Below are 22,454 nucleotides of genomic sequence, written 5' to 3'. Positions count from 1 at the left end.
ATATGGAGTCCTGAAGAATTCCATAGTTCATTGTAGAAGACCTTTTGAATACACAGCCTTACACTCATATATTCAGAATCTTTCAAATACATTGTCCTTATGTATAATAATAAGAAATTAAGTGCATTTCTCTCCCTCCCTATCTCCCCCCCCCTCTCTGTAACCGTGTCATCTTTCTCACTCTCTCTGTATACATATTTATATATCACAGTAGAGATCACGATCCAGTAGAATCACCGATTGTCCTAGGAGAGATCGCGATAGGAGCTGGTCCTAAGGCAGACTGCGATCGGCATCTGTCCTAGCTCAACCATCAATTCTACTAGTACAGATTGCGATCGAGATCTGCCCTAGGACCAACTTCGATCTGCCCTAGGACTCAAATATTAATGATGCTAAGATATAGAAAACAGACAGACCTAGGACAGATCCCGATTGCAGCCTGATTGTGATCTCTACTGTGACATATTTATAAAGAGAAAGTCAGAAAGATGACACGGTTACAAGATTGCAAAATGATTTCTTCGTCAACAATGCATGCGTTTGCAGCTTTCACCAACAACAAACTTTCTCTGATAGCAAGGCCACAGCAAGCAATTTTTTATTGATGACATCCTCTGCAGAGTCCAAATTTAATGCAAGAGGAGAAGAACAAGATGACTGAATTTTCAAATTAGACACCATAGCAAGAATTGATGACACGATGAGACAAAACATAATATTGAAGCCAACAAGTATTCTATTTCTCCAAAAAAGAAAAAAAAAATTTTTTTCCTTAACCCTCAAACCACCATAGCTTTTTTGTGACGTAGATTACCGTATGGGGTCAAAACTGACCCCAAAACGTTTTGTACAAATACAGTTTTTTGTGTGAATCTTTTTGTGATTTGTATATATGTATAGTTTCATTAATCTATGCGGGACAATCTGACATGATTAGGTGAGAATACTTCTAGCTCATTATCATAATTTATGCAAAAGATCATGAGGACCACATTTTGCACCAACGCTATTCAGACCGGGAAGGAGGTTTTTGATGCCTGTACCAGCTTCAATGCCAAATAGCGCCTGAATGGCTTATGCTAGGGCCACCAAACTTGGTAACTTTTTAGAAAATGTTACTAGCAAACACTTGCAGTGAACAAAGTATGTTCATCATTTTTTCTGTTGCCATGGCAACGGAATTCTGACAGACAAATATATTAAGAAATTTTCTAATTTTGTATTAAACATTTAAGTTTTAAGGTTTTCTTGGCAAATAACAGTTGTTCATCACATCTTATAAAATTCAACGTAAATTTCAGGACTCAATATTCATAATTTATGCTAATATGATGACGTCATCAGTCAAAATCCAAGATGGCGGCCGATTTTACCTAGATGACGTCATAATGTCATATAACATGATAATGGCACAAAAGTTGCTACAATAATTTTGGCTTACATTAACATCATTCTCTGAAAATTTCGTGATCCTACCGTAAGTAGTTTCGGTGTGTGTTACAAAAGTTTGTTTAAAAAAATGCTGGGGTCAGTTTTGACCCCACTGGACCATGCATAAACTTTCGAGGATAACTTAATCAACAATGAACCAATCTCTGTAAAAACGTAGAACAAGTTATAGGACATATATACAAACAAACTCCTGGAAGGAAATTTGTTTTCGACCGGAAATGACATAATGGCACACAATGATATACGCCTGGGGTCAGTTTTGACCCCATACGGTGGTTTGAGGGTTAAATCTGGCAATGAGCACAGTAATTATGCCATCCATAATATCTACTTCCTAGTCCCAAAGTATAACATACATTGTACATGTATGGAATTGTTCTCTAACAACATTGCCTCATTAAGTCAACTTGATAAATTGTCATGCATGGTTAATGTCTTTTTTTTTACAGGAACATGGGCGATACTAAATATAGTCGTCAATTCAATTGGTGTTAGCGGGGCTGTAGCATTTATTTCTATCCTTATCCTTTGCAGAAGGAAAGTGCAGGTATGGAAAATGGCAAACATGAATACCTCTAATGCCAATTGAACAAATTGACCAAAAATGACATGAATCTAATATTCCAGGCATTAGACATCATTGTTCAATTTTGGTAGTGAAACTACAGCTTAATTTATAAGATACTCATTGGTATTGCAAAGTTTTCTAACCATAAGCACAATACAAAATATGACAATGCTACCAGACTATATTTCAACACTCTTAAGATAATCTAACTGTTAATAGCACTAGGCCAAATGAAGTGTTTCTGTGTGTTTCAGAAATCATGTGTAGGACATGACCATTATAACCGTTTCAGCAATACAGAGTAGTGTATACCTACGGAATGGAGCTTTTGGAAATATAAAATTAAAATTGGCCATTCTAAGGGACCTATATAAGAAAAATTATATTTTGCATCTTGTCACTGGTGTTACCCTTACAAAAGACCTTGTCACAAGATATCTTAACTCAGACATAGAAACAAAAAATTATTAGGTAAACCTAGAAACAGGTAAGTAACATCATTTTAATAAAAGTTACTAGAGAGTCAAATGAAAGTTAAGAATTCATTTCAAAAGTCAGAAGACTTATAATATGGATAATGAGCAACCCAAACCCAGAATGACTTAATGAATGAACGCACACCTATCCACTCAGTCATTTTGAGGGGGGGGGGCAAATTTGGTGCAACACAGTCCAGTGAAGTACAATTACAGGGCTCTGGATGACCAGTTGATAGGTTAGCGGCCAAAACGTGAAACCAGAATTCCTACCTGGTGGGACAAACCCCTACTCCACTCTGATATCAAAGAATATGTACTTGTTCAAAACAGAACACGTTGATCAAAAATGGTAATTCCAGCAAATTGGCAGACCAAAAGCCAATGGTTAGTACTTGTGATGTCTTGCAAATATTTATCACTATAACTTATAAGCAAAAGTTTAATATATTTTAATCCAATGCATTACATGTATGCCTGAAAGTTACACATGCATGGTAAATCAAATATTGCTGTCTGTTACAGGGAACTTCAACACAGACCGTTGATGAAACTACACCTTTACTGGAAAATGCAAGTCCTCTCATTCTTTTCTGGATGTTGATTGTTTCCCTGTATTGCACAAAACAAGCATACATTGATTCGTGTAGGTCTGATAAGTATGGACATGTAATAGTGGGTTTCAACTGACCAGTCTAACTTCCAGCCTTAAGCAGTTAGTGCGTTGCTTTTGTGAGCTGGCCAGCCAATCTTTAGGAGCTAGGAGACTGTTCTACTCGCCCTTTGTGCTTCAACAATACTCAAAATATCATAGTTTACAATTTAGGCCATGTTGGTTTGATTAATATGGATAACATCTGCATGTGCATCAATTTTCGTCAATCTCCAAAAATAAAAAGTTATCAACCATGCTTTGAATCATACAAAGCAGTTGTAAAAGAAGCAATTTGGCCGTAGATTAAAAGAAAAATATATCGGGAAACACATACTAATGTCAACGTCAATTCCAATGCCAAAGAAGAAGACTGTGAAAACAAAAATGAAAAAGCTTAGCCTATTGTTTAGTATTCAATACCCTGCGTTTCTTATTTGTTCAGCCTTCCAGACCACTAACATAATGAATGCAACTTTTTTTGGCCAAACTTTTTTTTTATTTGGCCACATCAATTTAGGGATTCCCAGAGGATGTCGTCCATACATGTACATGTAGTAACGTATTTTTACTTACTCCAATTATGCCTGAAAGCTACCCATGGTAAATGAAATATTGCTGTCTGTTACAGGGAACTTCAACACAGACTGATGATGGCATTGCATCTTCACTGGAAAATGCAAGTCCTCTCATTCTTTTTGGATGTTAATTGTTTCTCTGTATTGCACAAAACAAGCAGTACTTTGGTTCGTGTAGGTCTGATAACTAAGGACATGTAATAGTGGGTTTCAAGTGCCATCAACTGAACAGTCTAACTTTCAGCGTTAAGCGGTTAGTGCGTTGCTTTTGTGAGCTGGCCTGACCAGCTCAGGATCAATGAGACTGTACTACTCGCCTCTTGTGTTTCAACAAAATATCATAGTTTACAATTTAGGCCATGTTGATTTGATTGATATGGATAACATCTGCATGTGCATCATTTTTCGTCAATCTCCAAAAATAACAAGAGTTCGTAAACCTCAGACCAGCATGAAATATATTGGGTGTCTGTAGACCTATTTAATTGTGTATTTATTTTTCCTTTTTGTCTGTGGTGGTTGGAAAAGTGAGCTTTTTACGGTGTTGGTCGTGCACAAATTGCAAAAGTCTGAAATTCCATTTTCTGAATTTGTATGTTTGGACATGGATGAACATTACTTATTTTGAATTTCTTATAAATAACCAACAAGTACCTTGGAGTTGTTGAGAGGACCTTTTTCTGTCCCAGATGGCCCATGTAGTTATTCTGTCACATGATATATTCAGTACTGATTTTTTTCCTATTTCAACGTAATGACCTAATGCAGCTGCTAAATCCTCCTTGATGTGTGTTCTTCCAATGGTATTCATTAAAGATTTATTTCTGGAGTGTTATATCACTTGACATTGGAAGGTTATTTGCATAATTTGACCAATGGTACTTTTACAATGTACCATTGACCATTTGACCAATGGTACTTTTCTACGACGAAAAGATAAAATGGATGCTACACAAAAATGCTCTGAATGTGCCTTAATATCTCCTGGGAGCAGAAACTTACTAATGAGCATCTATATCAAGATCTGCCATTAGTCACTAAGAAAATATGGATAAGAAGAATGAAATTGGCGGCTCATTGCGTCAGGCATCCAGACATCGTTGCCTCTAAGTTTGCACTCTGGGAGCCAACAAAAGGGAAAAGAAGCCGAGGGAAACCAAAGCTGACCTTTATCGACAACCTGAGATATGACACCAACCTTATCGATGTGAAGGAAGTAAAGCTCTGCCAAAGTAAAAAAAGTACTTTTACAGTAGTTCCATAGACAATATGAATAGCGGTAGCCCCCATGCAACAGCAACAGTTAGTCCCCAAGGTGAAATGATATTTAATTCAATCCGTCCAACCCAAACCTAAATCTCTTGTAGTATCTAAGCCAAATTTAAAAGCAGAACTTACTATGCAAAATGTCCTTGTCAATCCCATTTATAGACGGCAATGGAAACTTTGAAAAGTTCAGAAAGCTGCTGTTGCCAGAGCGAACACGCAGCAAACACGAACAGACATCCCCCAAAACAATGAGCAGTTGCTTAGAAGGGGAAAACAATTTTAGCAAAGTCTCCACCACTTAACCCTGCCTGTACTATAGACACTACCTACTTACCTAGTCCCTATAGATCAAACAGGCCCCAAAACCAAGTGAATATGACTGCCACAAAACTACAAATTACCTGCCTGCATACGGTATAAAAATGGCATCACCAAAGAAACACAGGAAAAATCATACACATACCTTTCTCCTACTTTCATACTCTATACATTTCTCCTCGACTACTTTAAAAAGTTGTATCTTCTTCAGTCTGTTTAACCATGATTGCCAAACAGGGTAAAGGAACTTGTACCAGAACTTAAAATTCTGAGTACTATACAGCTCTCAAAACACCACAACGACTAAGAAGCAAACTCAAATTATACCTAACCAATACAGCAACCGATAAATTTATATCATCTGGCAGGAGATACTGTTTCCACTAAAACAGGGGATACAAAGTAACCCGATACATTGAAGGTGGCACAGGCCACTGCCAAAGCAGATGATGGTTCCATAGCCCAAACCCATCACAACCAAACAGACCTATCATCTGTTCCTTAGGATTAGCTGTTCCACAGGATATCTAAAATTAGACCTGTCACTCACACAAGCTGCACACAAACCTATCGCCTGTTTTCACAACCAAGAAGATATTAGTGGACCTGACCCAACCAAAAAAAACAGAATCAGCCTGCAGTGTCAAGTTCAAACACAAAGAGATAGAAATTCATACCTGACCATCAGGACACTACCACCAATCCATGTACCAAATAGCAACACAATGGCACCTTGCGTTCTGGAGATACAGAGAATGCACCGTCCCAGCACAAAAGGTAACCTGGAATGTCAAGTTGAGAATTAGGCAAACACCGCCAACACATGTGCCAAATATCAGTGCACCCGCATCATCCGTTCAGAAGATACAACTCCGGAAAAACCCCTTCCGGAGACGACCTGCCGTGTCAAGTTCAAGGCCCAAAGTCAATCCTAAGCAGGAAGCAACAAACCCCCACCCATGCCCAAAAAATCGTTGCAATCGCGCGTATCGTTCAGGACATACAGCGTCAAAATGCCAAAAAAAAAAAACACAAAAAATGCAACCTACAATGTCAAGTTCAAACGTCAGGAGGCCAAAAATCAAACGTGTCAGGCCACGACCACCAACCGAGGTACCAAAAATCATCACGCTCGCACCATCCGTTCTCAAGATACAGTGCCGTAAAGCCCCAGCTTCCACACATTCCCATGCTACTGAAAACTAAACCCGCATTACATGCAGGCAAAAAGTTATCAACCATGCTATGAATCATAAAAAGCAGTTGTAAAAGGAGCAAATACATGCCTTAGATTAAAACAGATATATATCGGGAAACACATACTAATGTCAACATCAATTCCAATGCCAAAGAAGATGACTGTGAAAACAAAAATGAAGAATCTATTGTTCTGCAGTCAATACCCTGCGTTTCTCATTTGTTCAGCCTTCCAGACCACTAACATAATGAATGCAACTTTTTTTGGCCAAACACATCAGTTTTGGGGATTCCCAGAGGATGTCATCCATACATGTACATGTAGTTGCGTATTTTCAATTACTCCAATTATGCCTGAAAGTAACACATGGTAAATGAAAATATTGCTATCTGTTACAGGTATCTTCAACACAGAGTGATGATGACATTCCAAGGGAAACTTTACATGAAAATGCAAGTCCTGTCATTCTTTTCATCCTTAGATGTGATAAGCCTAAAAATGCTGGATATTTAGTACAAAACTAGGTTACCCTGCAGGTAAAGGTGAACTAACATAACCAATGTTCTTCAAGCCACACAAGAACAGCTGAAGAAATGCTAAATCATCACTTTCTAAGCAGTAAGAAATTTCATTTGATAGGACAATGATGAGACTCGTAAGTATAAGTAAGTCATCATGGAGGACATCTGGATATGATATACTGCATCAGTATATCAAATGCGAAGAGTATAGGAAAAAATTAAGTGAAAGTGAAAGTATAGGAACACCAAAGTGACATCTAGCTGTTAGGTGACTGCAATGTACATGTATGTTGGTATATTGCCAGTTACATTGCTAGAACCCACTGGAAAAAAGTGTTTTGTGTGGTTTATGATCAACCATAAATTCATTCAGCATCCTTTCACATATTTGCCTAAGGATGTTTTGGATACTACTAAAACATATACTTGTATACCTCGTGTTATTTACATGTATATCATAACTAATGAATACATAAATTTCATTACTTGCAGGCATCTATCAACTCGGAATTTGAAGATAACCAACCTTTGATACCTCACAATAAAATTGATGGCAGTAAAAAGCCCAGGTTAAGTCGGACAAATATGAAGAAAAAACAACAACACAAGAGACATTCTCATTATAGCAGAAGAGAAGACGAAATTGATTCTGAACAAACCATGAGCAATACGACACTAGATGAGACCACACATCAAGAGACTGATGCCCCAAGTGTATTGCCAGGAGACTTCAGACATCTACAATCTGAGGCCCGTAAAACACTTGATAAAATGTCAGCAACCAAACAACTCCAAACAAACATAGTCAGTAAGAGCTTTGCTTCTGGGTTCTTTGATGAAAACGGCGGCTACCTTTCAATACCAGAAGCAAATGTACACATGTACATTCCACCAGGAGCAATCAAAGCAGGTTGTCTTCAAGAAGTCTACATCTACCTGGAAAGGAACCCCAGTTGCAATGATAAAGTCATGTTAGGTCCTGTACTGCACTGTGGGCCTTCGGGTCTCAAATTTGATGCCCGTGTCATCTTCAAATTGCCCCTTAATACAAGCAAATCTTTCGACAAAGGGAAAATCACCCCAATGCAAACAGAAACTGACATTGGTGAAAAAACAGATTGGAAACTCATCAGTGAAAGTGAAGAATCTGATGCATTAAGTTACGTTGAGGGCAACACTTGCACTTTCCTTGTTGACCACTTCACTGGCTATGGCGCCTCATGTACACGTAATAATGATGATGATCATCATGATCAGGTTTTCCTAATTGGTGCCTTTAGGTCTCCATCTAACCATACCAGAGGCCGATTCAAATTTCACCTCACATGCTGGAGGAGTGACCTAAGAATGACAAGGGTGAGGGATATACATTATACAATAAATCAAAAACTGAAAATTTATTTAGACCTGATGTGCCCTGTCTTCTGATTTCTCTATTTTTAAATTTATTTACATCCTGATACGTGTATGCAACAGACTGTTCATACTTTACAATTGTTCCAGCATATACACTCAATGGAAGAGTCACAACATCATCGGCACCTTGGCCAAGCAGCTATCATCATGCAAGGAAATGGGAATGATCTACACCTTGACATTGAAGAAGTCAGTCCTGGATGGGAACAAGTGGCACCTACTATTAATAAGCTACGGGTGAGTCAATCAGTCAGTCTATGATACATACATGTCATGTGCATGTATGCTACTGCAAGTACTACCGATGTATATTATCACCTAATATACCAATCTAAACAATTCACAAAGGCTATTTGTATATGCCCAAGACATTTGCATAATCGTTGAAATCATTCTTCCCTACTGTGATACAATACAGGTTCCTTATCGTAGGCTGATGACAGAAGACTTTGTGAAGGTCACCGAATATCCATTTGAGTTTGAAATGAACAACGCCACAAACGTGCCATTTGAATGCTGCATCACAGCCCACCAACTCTCTCATCCGGGACAGACAGTAGATCTGCGTGTATCCTGCCCAGACAGCCCTGACGTGAGTGTACAGCACATTCTTTTTTCAACATAAACCTTCCAAATGGTTTATGGCAGAGCTGGTACATTTGGGTGCATTTAGGCATATTGGTGAAAGTCATATCTAAATGATGTCATACTACTATGGGTGGCCTACATGTAAAATGGCTGAGTGGCTAGGATAGAGGACACAAGATCGAGAGGTCACATATGTTTGATTCCTGGCAATCCTGGCCAGATGCTGTGTTCTTGGGAAAGGCACTTTACATGACTTTCCTCACTCCACCCAGGTGTAAAATGGGTACCCAACTTTGGTTTGAGAGGTACATATGTATATCAAAGGTAGTGGAAGGAGAGGGATGGGCTCCACTTTCCAATACCACGCCCTACATGTATAACGTTTATATACATGTAGACAGTGTTGATAACACTAACAGCCAACTGCACCTACAGCCTCAAAAATTATGGAAGCTTTACACCTTCATAGTTTGTCAGATTCAATCTTACTAAACCCAACACAAAAATTTGGAAACATTCTGTCTTCTCACACAAGGAAAGCTTGTCTATTTCCCTATAGAATGATTTGTTACCTTGACACTTCATGCTGCGAAGGAAAGTCAAAAGGTGGGTCACCTGGAAAGTGCCAAAATTTTCGTGACAAAACCAAACACTGTTATGCTGGTCAAATCTAAAAGTATGCACTCTTATCTGTGACCCACTCACATATACATGTATGCATGATCATTGCAAATAGGTTTAATAGGCATAGGTAATGGATAATCGTACCAAATGGAATGTCACTACACGACTGGTAATATAATGCTATTGATCATGATAAAGTGACAATGGACAGAGATACATGTAGGATCACCCAACATCATATTTCCAAATATGTTGTGTTAGGTAAAAGTAAGATTAAATCTGACACGCCTGCACACAATGAAGGTGCATAGTACAAGGAAAGGCATACAAGTTCTCATGCCCTTTTTTGTAGACAATGTAAAAGGTGATAAACAATCTCTCTGAAGATATATGATAGAAAACAATTGATTGAATATTGGTTTGGTTTATGAAATGCAAAAACATATGTACATAGGAGATATGATTGACTGAAATCAAGTTTCCAAACTTTTTGCATTAGGCCTTACATTAAATCTGCATCTGATCAGTACAAGTTTCAATTGTCACCCCTTACTAATCTGTATGTATGCCAACAGGAACTTCGAGAACAAGGGCGACAAGAGAAACTGCTGCCACCCCAAGTCTTCAACAACATCTGTGTGTTACTGGACAACGAAAATTATCGACTGAAACTCGGGCGCAATGCAAAAGGGTGGCAATCTTTTGCACTAAAAATTGGACGCGATGAAGCCTTCATTGACATAATCAAGTCTGACGAAAGGAGGAGAAATGGAGCCACACCATCAGGGGCAGGAGAGAACAGACAAAACAGAGGCCCAACAGCTACACTCCTCCCAACTTGGGAAATAGACAATGTAGGACGAGGTCTGCAAGCAATAGAGGAACTGCACCAAACATTTCTTGAACTAGGGAGACCAGATATTTGTGAAGTCTTGGATCCGGTCATCCAACATCAGCGTCAATGCCAACGCCAACAAGTAAACCATGAAGAGCCACCATTGCCAGCTGCTTTTATGTGCCCTGTTGAGGCTGACCAAATCCAAAGCAATGAAATGTATGAAACAGATGCAACAAGTGGTACAGGTACAGCATCACTTGAGTCTTTAACCGATAACCAAAGATCTTTAACCGATAACCAACGATCAAGGCCAAGTTCAGGTGAATCAGGTCTTTCTGTTGGCTCTGCACATTTAAACGAGAGTTCTTGTTAGAGAAGTAGTTTAGAAAATATATTCTTATAATTAGGCATCCCAACAGTTGCAGATTACTATTAATTTTAAAATTTCACATAAGGGTACAAAAAGATTAAAGGATACAGGTACACATTTATTTGGAGTGGAAATTTTTGACAGTGTGTATAAATTGTACTTGTGTGCCAAAGAAATGCCATTTGCAAAATATATTTCTGTAGAATTAAACTGATTATCTGTAAGTTTAAAAGATTGTGAAAATCTTGAGGGATTTCTGATGACTTGTAAATCTTCATTCCCTGCTTCTAAATACATTCATAGGCTTGAAGGTAAAGTGGGGAAAAAAATACTATTCATATTGAAGAATATTGTAACAGCTTTATTTTTGCTAGTAGAACCTTTTTCTTAAACAACTATTTTATAAACAGTCAGGAAAGACTGCAGCCTGGCAAAGTGGCATGGTCAGTCTGAATTTTCCAGTATATTAGGTTTCTGGCAGACGTAGATTTAGAGAGACTCAGTATAGGCTGTACAGTATCATCATGAATCTGTCAAAAGAGTAGGTGTCTGTCAAAAGTACTAGTATTACAGTACAGTACCTCTGTCCTGCGTAGAAACTCCATGCTTTGTTTATTGATCTGTGAAGTTTTGGAATAACTACTGATGTAAAGACCATATCCAATACCAAACAGTTCTCTGACATAATGACTGATATCATAAAAGTTACAATATTTTATACTTTGATGTTGCATTTGTACGCATCTTTGCCCTCTGACTTTTGATCTGTGTACTTAATATATAATATCTGATTTTGTTTCTGAAACCTGGAAAAGCTTAGCGGATAATTTCATCTGGTTGGAAAATCACTGTCTAACAAAACTTTATTTACAACCAAGATATTTACAACAAAAGCAAACGTTTTGGTGACACTTAGCTGCAGTGCAAAACAGAATCAGTTGGTATTGCAATTGTCTGAGGAATTGGAAGGTGACAGACGGTGATGTAAATACTTAGTACATGTACATGTACCTTGGTTGTTTATAAAGAAGCTTGTTTAAGTTGTCATCCAGCACCTCTAGAAACTAAACTCAGCTTTGCAAACTTATGTCACTACTGTGCCTGACTCTAAACCTGACTCTGTTCCTGACTACACTATGAGTACAGCTCCTCCAGTGTGTATATATTCTGTATGAAGGGTTTACTGTGGAGACATGTCCGACACTTGGGCAGTTCCTTTTCCTTTCTCCTGAGTATGTCACATACGTCGTCGTGTGTCATGGTTCTTGGGAGGCTACGGACCATACGCACAGCCTCTCCCTGTGGGGGGCAACAAGGTGGAACAAAAAAAGGGAAAATTTTTAAAGTATCGGTTACAACTTACAATTTGTAAATTCTTCAAAATGTCACTTATATGACCTTAACAACAAAGGCACATGCACATATATGTATAACATTCTTCAAGCAACCTACTTTGTGTTTTCTGATTTTATATTCAACTTGATTTGTGTGTAGCATATATTCTTGTAGAAGACTGTTGAGCCCAATTACTTTTGGTATATATCTACATTTGTACATGATGGTTAGAAAATGCAGAAAACCTAAGTACAGCAGGATGCAATGAGAGTAATAAATGTGCTTGTAAATATACATTTTATTGTATATCATCAAAACTGATCTGTATACTGTGCATAAAGTCACCCCATGATAAAATAAAGCCAGATAAAAGTATACATAATGTAAAGAAAAATAGTAACATTCCTAATACCATATCATGATTTTGACTGTAATAAAAAATATCGAGCATCATTGTACATATGGTAGAAATGAAAAAAAAAAGCATGAAATGACTCTTTCGCTTGATTGTTACAATTTCTCAAGATCATAATACAGTAGAAGCCAGTTAATTTCACAACAGATTATTGCACACTTCTGTTAAGGGCTAGATAACTTCGCATTATTGCACCAGCAGGATAATTGAAAGAAATATGCTGGCAAATAGGCAGTATAATTAAACGGCTTCTACTGTTGGAAAATATCCATTAGGAATACTCACTTTCAGGTAGTGTATGACTTTAACTGGTCTGCTGGTGGACACAGCAGTGCTGCTGGCTCTGCTGATGATGCCTGAAAACAAACAAAACTGTTGCTGTAGATAAAGCATTCTAAGTTTAGCACAGAGCTAGAGCAACAAAACATTCATTATGAGATGGATCCTTTGTGAGATGAAGCTTTTTTTTTCTGTTACCTCGCTATAAAAAGGTAAAGGTAGTCCCATAGGCTTTTTAAGGCCATAGGGCCACTGTGTCTAGGGCACAGTATTGGAAGGCAGAGCCCATCCCCCTCCTTCCACCACCTTTTACCTTCCCAACTGAAGTCTGGTATCCATTTTTACATCGGGGTAGAGTGATAAAAGTTGTATAATCTTTTCTAAGAGCACAAGATCAGCAGCATGACAGGATTCTAACCCAGGACCTCAGGCTTCTGGGCCAAATACGATGGAGTTACACCACAAAGAATTCCTCACTATCCAATGTCCTATAGCTACTTTGTCAACAAAATATCCATGTATTATCGATTTAAAAAAAGTTAAAAAGTTACTTACCAAGGATTTCCTTCAAATCGTCCACCCCATAAAAGGGCATGCATGTTGTCATGGCAATGACCTCCGCCCTGACATTGCCCTCCTTGTCACTGGTCAGCTGGACGTCGAACCCATTGTTAACCAGTCTTGGGTCGCAGATCTTCCTAGAAGGGCTGGGGTGGGCGCTCTCACAGGCCAAGTTCTGTAGGGTTTGCCATGCTAGAGTCCCTCCTGTTGTGCTAAGAGAAAAAACAGAAAGTTTTAAACCCAAGTGATGAACCAGGATGAGGGGGATGTAAACTTAGTAACAGTTCAACATGTGCTAATTTACGGTCTGCCTAAATACCACAAACGACCACAAACGACTCGGAAATACCACAAACGACTTTAAAATGCAGTGTATATGGGTCAAAGACCTTGTGTGGCGCTCTGGAGACATTGTTTACACATTTATGAATTTAAAAAACGCAGCAAGTCCTGCGTATTCACCAGTTATTTCAAGTTAGTCCGCCGGTTTCAAGATCAAAGCGATTCTCGGCCGCCATGTTGGATCGCCCGTGCTAGGAGTCTGCATGGGGAAGTTCTCGATACCTTCCACGGCTCCATAGACGACAGGACGATAAAACCTATGGACGCTGTTGGTTCATAGATTATAGCATGGCACTATTCTATCATTGTCAACTTATAAAACTTGTATACTTAGTGTTTTTCAGCCTCAATGCCTAGCACGCATTCATTGACAGCGCAGAATCGCTTCGATCTTGAAACCGGCGGACTAACTCGAAATAACTGGTGAATACGCAGGACTTGCTGCGTTTTTTAAATTCATAAATGTGTAAACAATGTCTCCAGAGCGCCACACAAGGTCTTTGACCCATATACACTGCATACTAGAGTCGTTTGTGGTCGTTTGTGGTATTTCCGAGTCGTTTGTGGTCGTTTGTGGTATTTAGGCACACCCCTAATTTAAAATTTCAAACAAGCAACTTTCACAAGTAAAGACACAGACACACACAAAAACACACTCATTCACACACACACATTCACTGACACAAACACAAATACATGTACACATGCATGCACACACAAACACACACACATTGTACATTGTAAAAATCTACTAGTGCATACTATGAAGTTCAACTACTTTATTGAGAAGTGCTCCGTACCTTTCATTCAGAACCACTGGTGCCCTTAGCGGTTGCCGTGGCAACACGTGCGTCTCCATCAGCCTGTTGTACAGCAGCGCCTCCTGTATCCTGTACTGGTGAACTGCAACGACCTCCGACCCTTGCACTCCGACCCACACACCGTGTGGTGCCAGCCGACCAATCAGACTAAGCGTTTCATCTGCATCACAACTGTTAGGAACTTCTTTCCCAACTTTTTCTTTCAACCACGTCATGCTAAAACTTACATTAACCACTTTCAAAGTGTGTTGATTGTTTTCACCATTTCCCTTACGTGATTTTTGCGACTGAAACATTTTGTCGATGAGGGTTTGGTGTGAAACCGGATCCAATTTCCTTTTCTTTGTGCTTAACTTGTTCTTTCTTGGCACAGGTGAATCTGAAGATGCGTTACTTTCACTTTCTTGGAGCGTCTTGAGATGTGCTTGGTACCTTTGTTGATCTCTGGTTGCCATGGCTTCGTAGCGTTGTCTCTCCTCATTGGCCAGCTGCTTCCAACGCTGGCCAATGAGGCGAGCGATTTCAGCAAAGTCAGCTTCTGGGTTCTCTTGGCACACTGTAAATGGTAGAGACAGAAACTTTAAATTTGATTCTTGACAAGATTAAAATCCAAAAATTTTGTGCAATCATTTCACTTAGCAATTGTTGCTCTCCCCTTAGTGCCTAGTGGCACACATATAATAACAGCAAGTTTCCCTACTGTTTCAGTAGCAGGGTCTGTTTTTACAGGGAAGAGTTGGTAGCCCTTCCCCCATTTTACATCTCTAACAAAAGACAGGTGCAGCCCCAACCGATATGCCCTATCAAGGATTGAACCACAGTTACGACAGTAACCGAGTCTCACAGTTACCAAGTGATTACTTCTATATAATAGGGCTACAATGGTCAATCATGGCAAACAACCCTTATATACCATACAAGAGCACACCACTTTCCCCCACCACCACCACTGAGCCAAAGCCTTCAGCGGCTGCAGTTTTACCCAAAAAATAAAAGATATTCACACACACACCACACAAGTTTCTTACCAGTAGGTCTGACATCCTTGATGAAGAAACTGTAAGCTGGCTGTGGCTTCTTGACTGGTTTGTTCCCAACTAAGTCGTACATTGTCGTTTGGCCTTCCTGTGAACAGAAATGTATCACAAGTTATAGTTTTAATCTTTTACACATTGGTTGCCTAATATGTCTTGTATATGTAGTTGATGTCTGCCTCAGAACCAAGGGATCCCAGGTTCAAATCCCTCCCTAGGTTCCAGTCTTCCTGTGAAATAAAGGTCTCTATTTCAATCTACTTGCGAAAGTCACTTATTACCCCCAGGTAACACTATGGTCGCCCCCATGGATCTTTGAAAAATGTAATATATGTGGCGATATGAACCCTGGTAAAATTAAAATAAACAAACAAACACTATATTCCACCATCTCCAAGCAGAGCCTAGAGTGTATAAGATTATTAGTATCAAAAGCTGGCAAAGGAGTGTAGCCTACCTAGGAGTGTGCACTGCCTACCAAAGTATCAAAAGCTGGCAAAAGAGATATAGGGAGAATATTTGTCAGGGGAGGTTGGCCACCTTAGAGTACTAGTAACATTTGCAAGCATACAATGTACATTGTATTATACCTTTCCTGCAAGTTAACTGTCTCTCCTGGCCAACCATTCACCCTTGATACCTTGCAATCTGGTGGAGGCTATGTTTGGCTTGGGGCTAGCAAAACTTAAGATCTGTATGGTAAATCAAAATGCATTAGGATCCCACCTTTTCCAGTATGGTGTTTTTCCTTCCCGGGCTTCCCTTGTCAGCACTTGTGAGTGCTGACCGATCTTGTCCCTGATTGGTCACTCCAGGAACCAATAGTCTCACAGGTTCAATAGCCTCTCCAACAGAGTTGACCAATCCTCTTCCTTCACTCCATGTCTTCGCTGACACCTCATTGGCTATTGGAATCTCATCCTCTTTCTGATTGGTTGGGGTAGGATCGTCACTGTCCAATGACGGGAGAGGAGGGACTCCATCTTTTCTGAGCATCTGATTGGTTGAATTTGAAGTACTTGAAATCTCAGCTATACCATCACGTTCTTTTCTTCTTTCTTTATCATTTTCCTCTTTTTCTTCATCACTAAGTACAAGACTGAGGGAGGTTTGAGTCAGAAGATTAAAGCTGACGCCATCATCACTTTTCTTACCAGTTGCAGCTGGACTAGGAGCAGGAAGGTCTCCAAGGAAAGAACTAGAAATGGAAAAACTCATCTGAGAATCTTCATGAAGTTTGTCCGCTTGCTGTAGAGACTCTTGTGAGTCCAATTCTCCTAGCAGCGAGTCATTGATTGAAAACAAGGATATCTCTGTATCGTCTGCTGGCCTATGGGGCCTTGTGGTGGAGGTGTCAGGGGTCTTGATTTCAGCAAGCATAGAGTCGCCCATTGTAATGTCAGAGTCACTATTTGAGCTCATGTTTGTTGTATCAACAGTAACGTTAACTGTTGTATTTTCTACTGCATCCAAAGGCTCCCTTATTTCAACTTCTACATGTACAGTACTGCTGTGACCATTGGCAACTTTCTCTCTTCTTGTGTCTTCTTCTGACTCTAGAGTTTTGCAATCCGCAGGTGCAATCTTTTCTGTGGTTGTCAAATCATCTTCATTCCTAGTTTTATTCGAAGCATAGGCACATGACAGATGTTCATCTTCCATAAGTTCCAGTGTGTTTTGCTGTTTGTTGGAGTCCGAGGAACTTGTACTCTTATGTGTCGTGTCTCTGGCTTCTTCGCTTGTAGCTTTGCTGTGGTTTGCATCATCAGAAGAGCTGTACACTGTCTGCAGCATCTCTTCAATAACGGACAGAATGGAATCCTGTAAAAGAAAAACAGAAGGAAACGTTACCTTGTATCTTATTACTTGGAAGTCCAACCTTTATTGACAAATTGATATACTTCTAATTAATGTCCAATCAAAGCAAATATATAAAATATCAAACATTTGATGATCCTTCATTATGACATTGGCAAAATTGTTCAACCATAATTGTTTCCTGTATTGAATTGTTCATTCTAGTGACGCTGAAGAGGAGTGATGGATGTCACTAAAAACGTTCGGAAGTAAATCTCCCTTTTTTGTCCAGTTGTGGAGATTGAATTGTATTTGAATATTGTTTTTCCTGGCTGTCTAACCTTCAAAAATCAAATCAAATGTAGCCATTCAACAATGTTTCAGACCATGCATATACTGTTATTACTGGGGCCAACATATTTTTGTGTCCTGTTTATTCAATAACCAAAAAACCCCTTTAAAAAAAATTGTGAGAAGTTTCCTACATTGTTGCGCAGGAGGACTTTTGTCTTGTTGGGCACCACATCTGGCAGTAAATCTTCCTTTTTGAGTTGTGGAGATTGAACTTTAAACATTGTTTACCTGGATACGTCTAATCTTCATAAACGTATCAAATGTAGCCATTTAACAATGTTTCAGAGCATACAGGTATTACTTTGGGCAGTATATTTTATGTCCAGTTTATTTAATAACCAAAAAAACCCTTTTAAACAATAGTGAGAAGTATTCCTACATTGTTGTGCAGGAGGACTTTTGTCTTGTTGGGCTCCACGTTGGGGTCTATCTCCGCTGGGGGTACCTTGATGCTGAGGAATATTATGGGATGTCGTGAGGAAGCCCCGTCAGACGTGCTGCCGTGGTAATACTGACGCACCAGCTGAAACAAACAAATTTACTGCGGAATAACTGACACAAGCATGTGACAAACATAAAATAAGAAAACTTACTCCAGTCATGAACCCTACTAGTAGGCCTGATGAGGGGGATACAAGCTTAATTGAAGTAGGAAGAAGTAGTAGTATCCAGTATTTGATTATACTGCTACTGGGATCCCTGACACAGGTACGCAGCAGTCGGATAGTCTTAACACTGCGCTTCCATGCAGCTCTGTCCAGTGGGTCTACTCGTGTTAGACTGCACATTTCATATCACGTTTATTTACTACAATTCACGGAAATGAGATCTGAGAGGTGTGATAGTACATGTACATCCTTTACAAGGCTGACACCTTCAGCATAGAGATAAAATAAGCCATGGATTATAAGAAATAAGCAAATAAAAAAAAATAATAATATAAAACATTCTAACAAGTCAGTATTGCCCTCAGAAAAATAGCACGACTACAAAAATGTTGGAACGTAAAAAAAAAGCTATGTATCAGGTGTTGCCAAAAAAGTGACATCATTGTTACCTTCTCCACCCCCTTCATCTGGACTGGCCTCTCGTTGAAGAATACAAAGGAGCGGTCAGTCGTGGCTCGAGTGACGGCCTGAGGGTCGGCTCCAGGCTTGGGGAGGAATCCCTGCACGTCCACCTGTCATGGAATAAGATTCTAACTGTGACACAGTATCCACAAACAATTTCATCAGGTTGGAAAATCACTGGATAAGAAGGTTTTGTATTCATAACCAGGAACTATGTACAATACAATCAACAGCCGTTGATCGTTGTCATTTATGTATTTTAAGTCCAGGAAGGCTAGCACTGAAATATGTTTGTATCTCTCTGCTAATGGACGAAATAAAGCCTCTAAAACAGCCAACATTTTGGTGAATATCTGTCACTTTCCTCAGGGCAATTCTGGATAGGACTATTCCATACTGCAGCTAAGGTGTCGCTGCCAACAATGTGGTCCCAAACATACATATATATGTAGTCCCAAACTGTCATATAAGCGATCCCAAATGTAACATGTTGTCATATAGATACAAGTTGTCATGTACACACCTTTTGCAAAGAGGTAGTAAACCTATCCTAGTACATGTACCTGTGGTTCTACATTCCTGTGTTCCACCCCCTGCAGTAGTGCCATGGTGCCGGTGCCCAGCACAGTCCGCAGAGCTGTACGGTGGTCGGGATACTTGTTCTTCTGCCACACTGTACACTGGGAAAAACAAACACATTCAAATTTTACTAAAATGAAATGAAAGTTTGCAAATTTTATCAACATTGTAGTAAAAATCTTGCAAAACTTCTAAAAAAACACATTGTACAATACTTGTAATAAAACTTTTTTCACCTGGGTGTAGTGAGGAAATTTGTGTAAAATGCTTTTCCGAAGGTCACAACATCTAGCAGGGATTGCCAGGAATCGAACCCATTACCTCTTGATCTCGTGTCCTCTACTCTAGCCACTTGGCCATTTGGTGCCACAATTGATATCAATAATAGTAGTATCCAGTATTTGATTATACTGCTGCTGGGGTCCCTGACTCAAGGGTAGGCAGCAGTAGGATAGTCTTCACACCGCGCTTCCATGCGGCTCTGTCCAGCAGACTCAACCTAGTTAGACCACACATTTTGGTGTCTCTCCTAACACAGTCATTACCATAGCACCAAATTCATCATCTTTAACCCACCTTGTTGTGTATGAGTGAAAATCTGACATCAGGCTTGATGACACCCAATGCCATCATGATGTCCTCCACACGCTTCAGTTCCTCTTTCCGCCGCTTGGGGGCGCTGTAGTACTGTCTGCGCACCGGGACGTTCTTGAACAGGTTTGTGACTGTTATGGTTGTACCTGAAAGGTAGAAGTGAAAATGATATGGAACTAATTTAGCTCAAATGAACTCAATAAAAAGTTGAGCTAATTGTAATCTTCCACTGGTCATGACAGAAGACAGATGCTAATGTATGTACAGTATATACATTGTATACCAGACTTCAGTCTTCATCATTCCCCTAGCTCTTTTCAACAATACAGAGTGGACCATATTCCGTCCTAAGGACTGCCACCCTTACCAGGAATGCCAAGAACCTATTCAAACTCAGAACTTCTTGGTACAAATCGAGACGGGTGATTTTCCCAGGACAGGGTTGCTAACCACTGGACTATGTGTACACGCCACATGGAACAAGGAAGTTTGCATTTCTGTGTCAACACCTGAACACACTCTAGAATTTGCCTTAACGTGGACACACACCTGACTTCTTAATCTTATGTCCACTAACAACAAGATTCACAGCAAAAGTTCACCTTGCCCCAGATGTGCAGGTTTGCTGTTAGTGATTTTGCCCTGCCTGTCCAATGTGTAGATCATGCTGAAGTCGTCAGCTGCAGTCTTGGTGGTGACCGTCACATCAGCTACTGCACAGAGAGATCCTGCAACAACAAAGGGTCATTCAGGGCTCAAATTTAAAAATTCACAGCAAACTTCTATATTTTCATTCATGCTGTATTGTTATAGAGGGTGTTTCTGCATGTATGGGGGCAGCAAATCTTTAGCCTGAATTCAGAAGCACACCCTAAAATCAAGAAAGGTAATTCTGCAAAATTTGTTTGCCTAACTACAAAAGACATGAATGTATAGAACAATTGACCTATCAAACAAAGAACCAACTACCAGTAATTGGTGTGACAATTTGGACGTGTAATGACAAATGTTGCTGTGCCATGAACTCCGCATCCAATGTCCCATGTTCTATCAATTACATGTACAACCTGATGCAATTATTTACAGAACCAACACTAATCACTCTTACCCAGTGCCTCTCCCCTGAAGCCATAAGTCTCCAGACTGTCCAGGTCGGCCTGGTGTGAAAGTTTGGACGTGTAATGTCGCTGGGCCATGAACTCTGCATCTGCTCGGCTGATACCACTGCCATTGTCACTCACGACGATCCTGTCAAACCCAAACGACTCCTAGATATAAAAAGAGAGAATGTCGGTATAAAAAATTAGAATGTTGATACCATCTTTAGCCCAGGAACCATTCCATTGGCTCAATCTTTTCACCAGCTAGACCCGTGGCTAGCAAGCAAAAAGATTGATCCAGCAGTTACTGCATAGTAGGATGGTACCCAGGCAAGATAATTTTGAATAGGTGACAATTTTGAGGTGTAATGTCGCTGTGCCATGAACTCTGCGTCTGCACGGCTGATTCCACTGCCGTTGTCACTCACAACGATCCTGTCAAACCCAAATGACTCCTGGATACAAGAAAAACTTTATTAACAGAGTCAGTTTGAATAGGTATCAAGAATTTCAATTAACCTTTAAAAAAAAAACCTTTTTTTATGCTGAAATGTCAACTGAAATTCAAAGGAAAGGCCTTTCCTTTGAATTTCAGTTGACACTGTGTCAAAAAAAGACAACAAAATGCACAAAGCATAAAAAAGTTTTTTTTTTTTGTTTTTGTTTTTGATGAACTTTGTCTCAACAAAGTTCAGTAAAAATCAATTGACAATAAGTTATATACCCAATGAAGTGGTCACTACTACAGGTTTCATTGAACTTTCATTTTTCTCTCTCCCTACCTCCCTTTCTCTTCTTTGCTATCTCCCCTTCTCTCTCTTTCTGCTTAAACAAGTTAAACCATAGACCTATCACATTTATCAACCCACTGACCAGTTTAACATCCACACTGGTGGCCTGAGCGTCCAGCGAGTTTTCCACCAGTTCCTTCACCACGCTGAAGACGGACGTGATGACCAGCGTACTGGACAACAGACGAGCCGTCGCCGCGGGCAACGCTTGCAGGCTTCTCGCACCAGCCGTCGGGGAAGCCATGTCGAAAATAAAACGGCAACTTTACCTTTTATAGAGCACAATCTTCACTCCAAATCTATCCGTGCAAAAATATTTCAGCTTCGCGCCTTTTCAGGTCACCTCTGACCTTTGACTTATCGAGATCTCGCGAGATTCCAAGCAGACTGCACCACTCACTCGAGGGGGAGAACAACAGGTTAGCCAATGTCAAACTTTTTTGCAAAACCACTTTTACTCTTTTTTCGCTAGTTGAGACGAAAAATATTCAATTTCTTCATCATAAAAGCA

The 22,454-nt window shown here is 39.7% G+C and overlaps 1 protein-coding gene across 1 annotated transcript; it reads right to left on the bottom strand.

The window, feature by feature from the left end:
- Nucleotides 1-12,005: 12,005 nt before the first annotated feature.
- Nucleotides 12,006-22,287, bottom strand: LOC118425048 (PMS1 protein homolog 1-like). The gene is made up of 14 exons (XM_035833863.1): nt 22,026-22,287; nt 21,161-21,320; nt 20,655-20,780; nt 20,035-20,198; nt 19,443-19,559; nt 18,867-18,989; nt 18,189-18,332; nt 16,385-17,479; nt 15,653-15,749; nt 15,057-15,180; nt 14,604-14,840; nt 13,456-13,673; nt 12,907-12,977; nt 12,006-12,170 (listed from the first exon to the last, which is right to left on the bottom strand). Exons 1-14 carry the CDS (start codon nt 22,185-22,187, stop codon nt 12,006-12,008), a joined length of 3,003 nt encoding a protein of 1,000 aa, XP_035689756.1. The 5' UTR covers nt 22,188-22,287.
- Between the last annotated feature and the right edge of the window lie 167 nt (nt 22,288-22,454).

The sequence above is a fragment of the Branchiostoma floridae genome, chromosome 10 (genome assembly GCF_000003815.2).
Source record: "Branchiostoma floridae strain S238N-H82 chromosome 10, Bfl_VNyyK, whole genome shotgun sequence".
NCBI lineage: Eukaryota > Metazoa > Chordata > Leptocardii > Amphioxiformes > Branchiostomatidae > Branchiostoma > Branchiostoma floridae.
The sequence above is the reverse complement of the archived record's forward strand: the minus strand, read 5'-3'. Positions and strand labels throughout refer to the sequence as shown.

What these genes read in the sequence shown, in the direction of transcription:
- LOC118425048 (XM_035833863.1), bottom strand. Translation starts at nt 22,187, where the DNA reads ATGGCTTCCCCGACGGCTGGTGCGAGAAGCCTGCAAGCGTTGCCCGCG. An exon ending in CCAGTGTGGATGTTAAACTG is followed by an intron (nt 21,321 to 22,025) that starts GTCAGTGGGTTG and finishes TTTTATATCTAG; the next exon opens with GAGTCGTTTGGGTTTGACAG. An exon ending in GCAACCAGAGATCAACAAAG is followed by an intron (nt 14,841 to 15,056) that starts GTACCAAGCACA and finishes TGTAAGTTTTAG; the next exon opens with CATGACGTGGTTGAAAGAAA.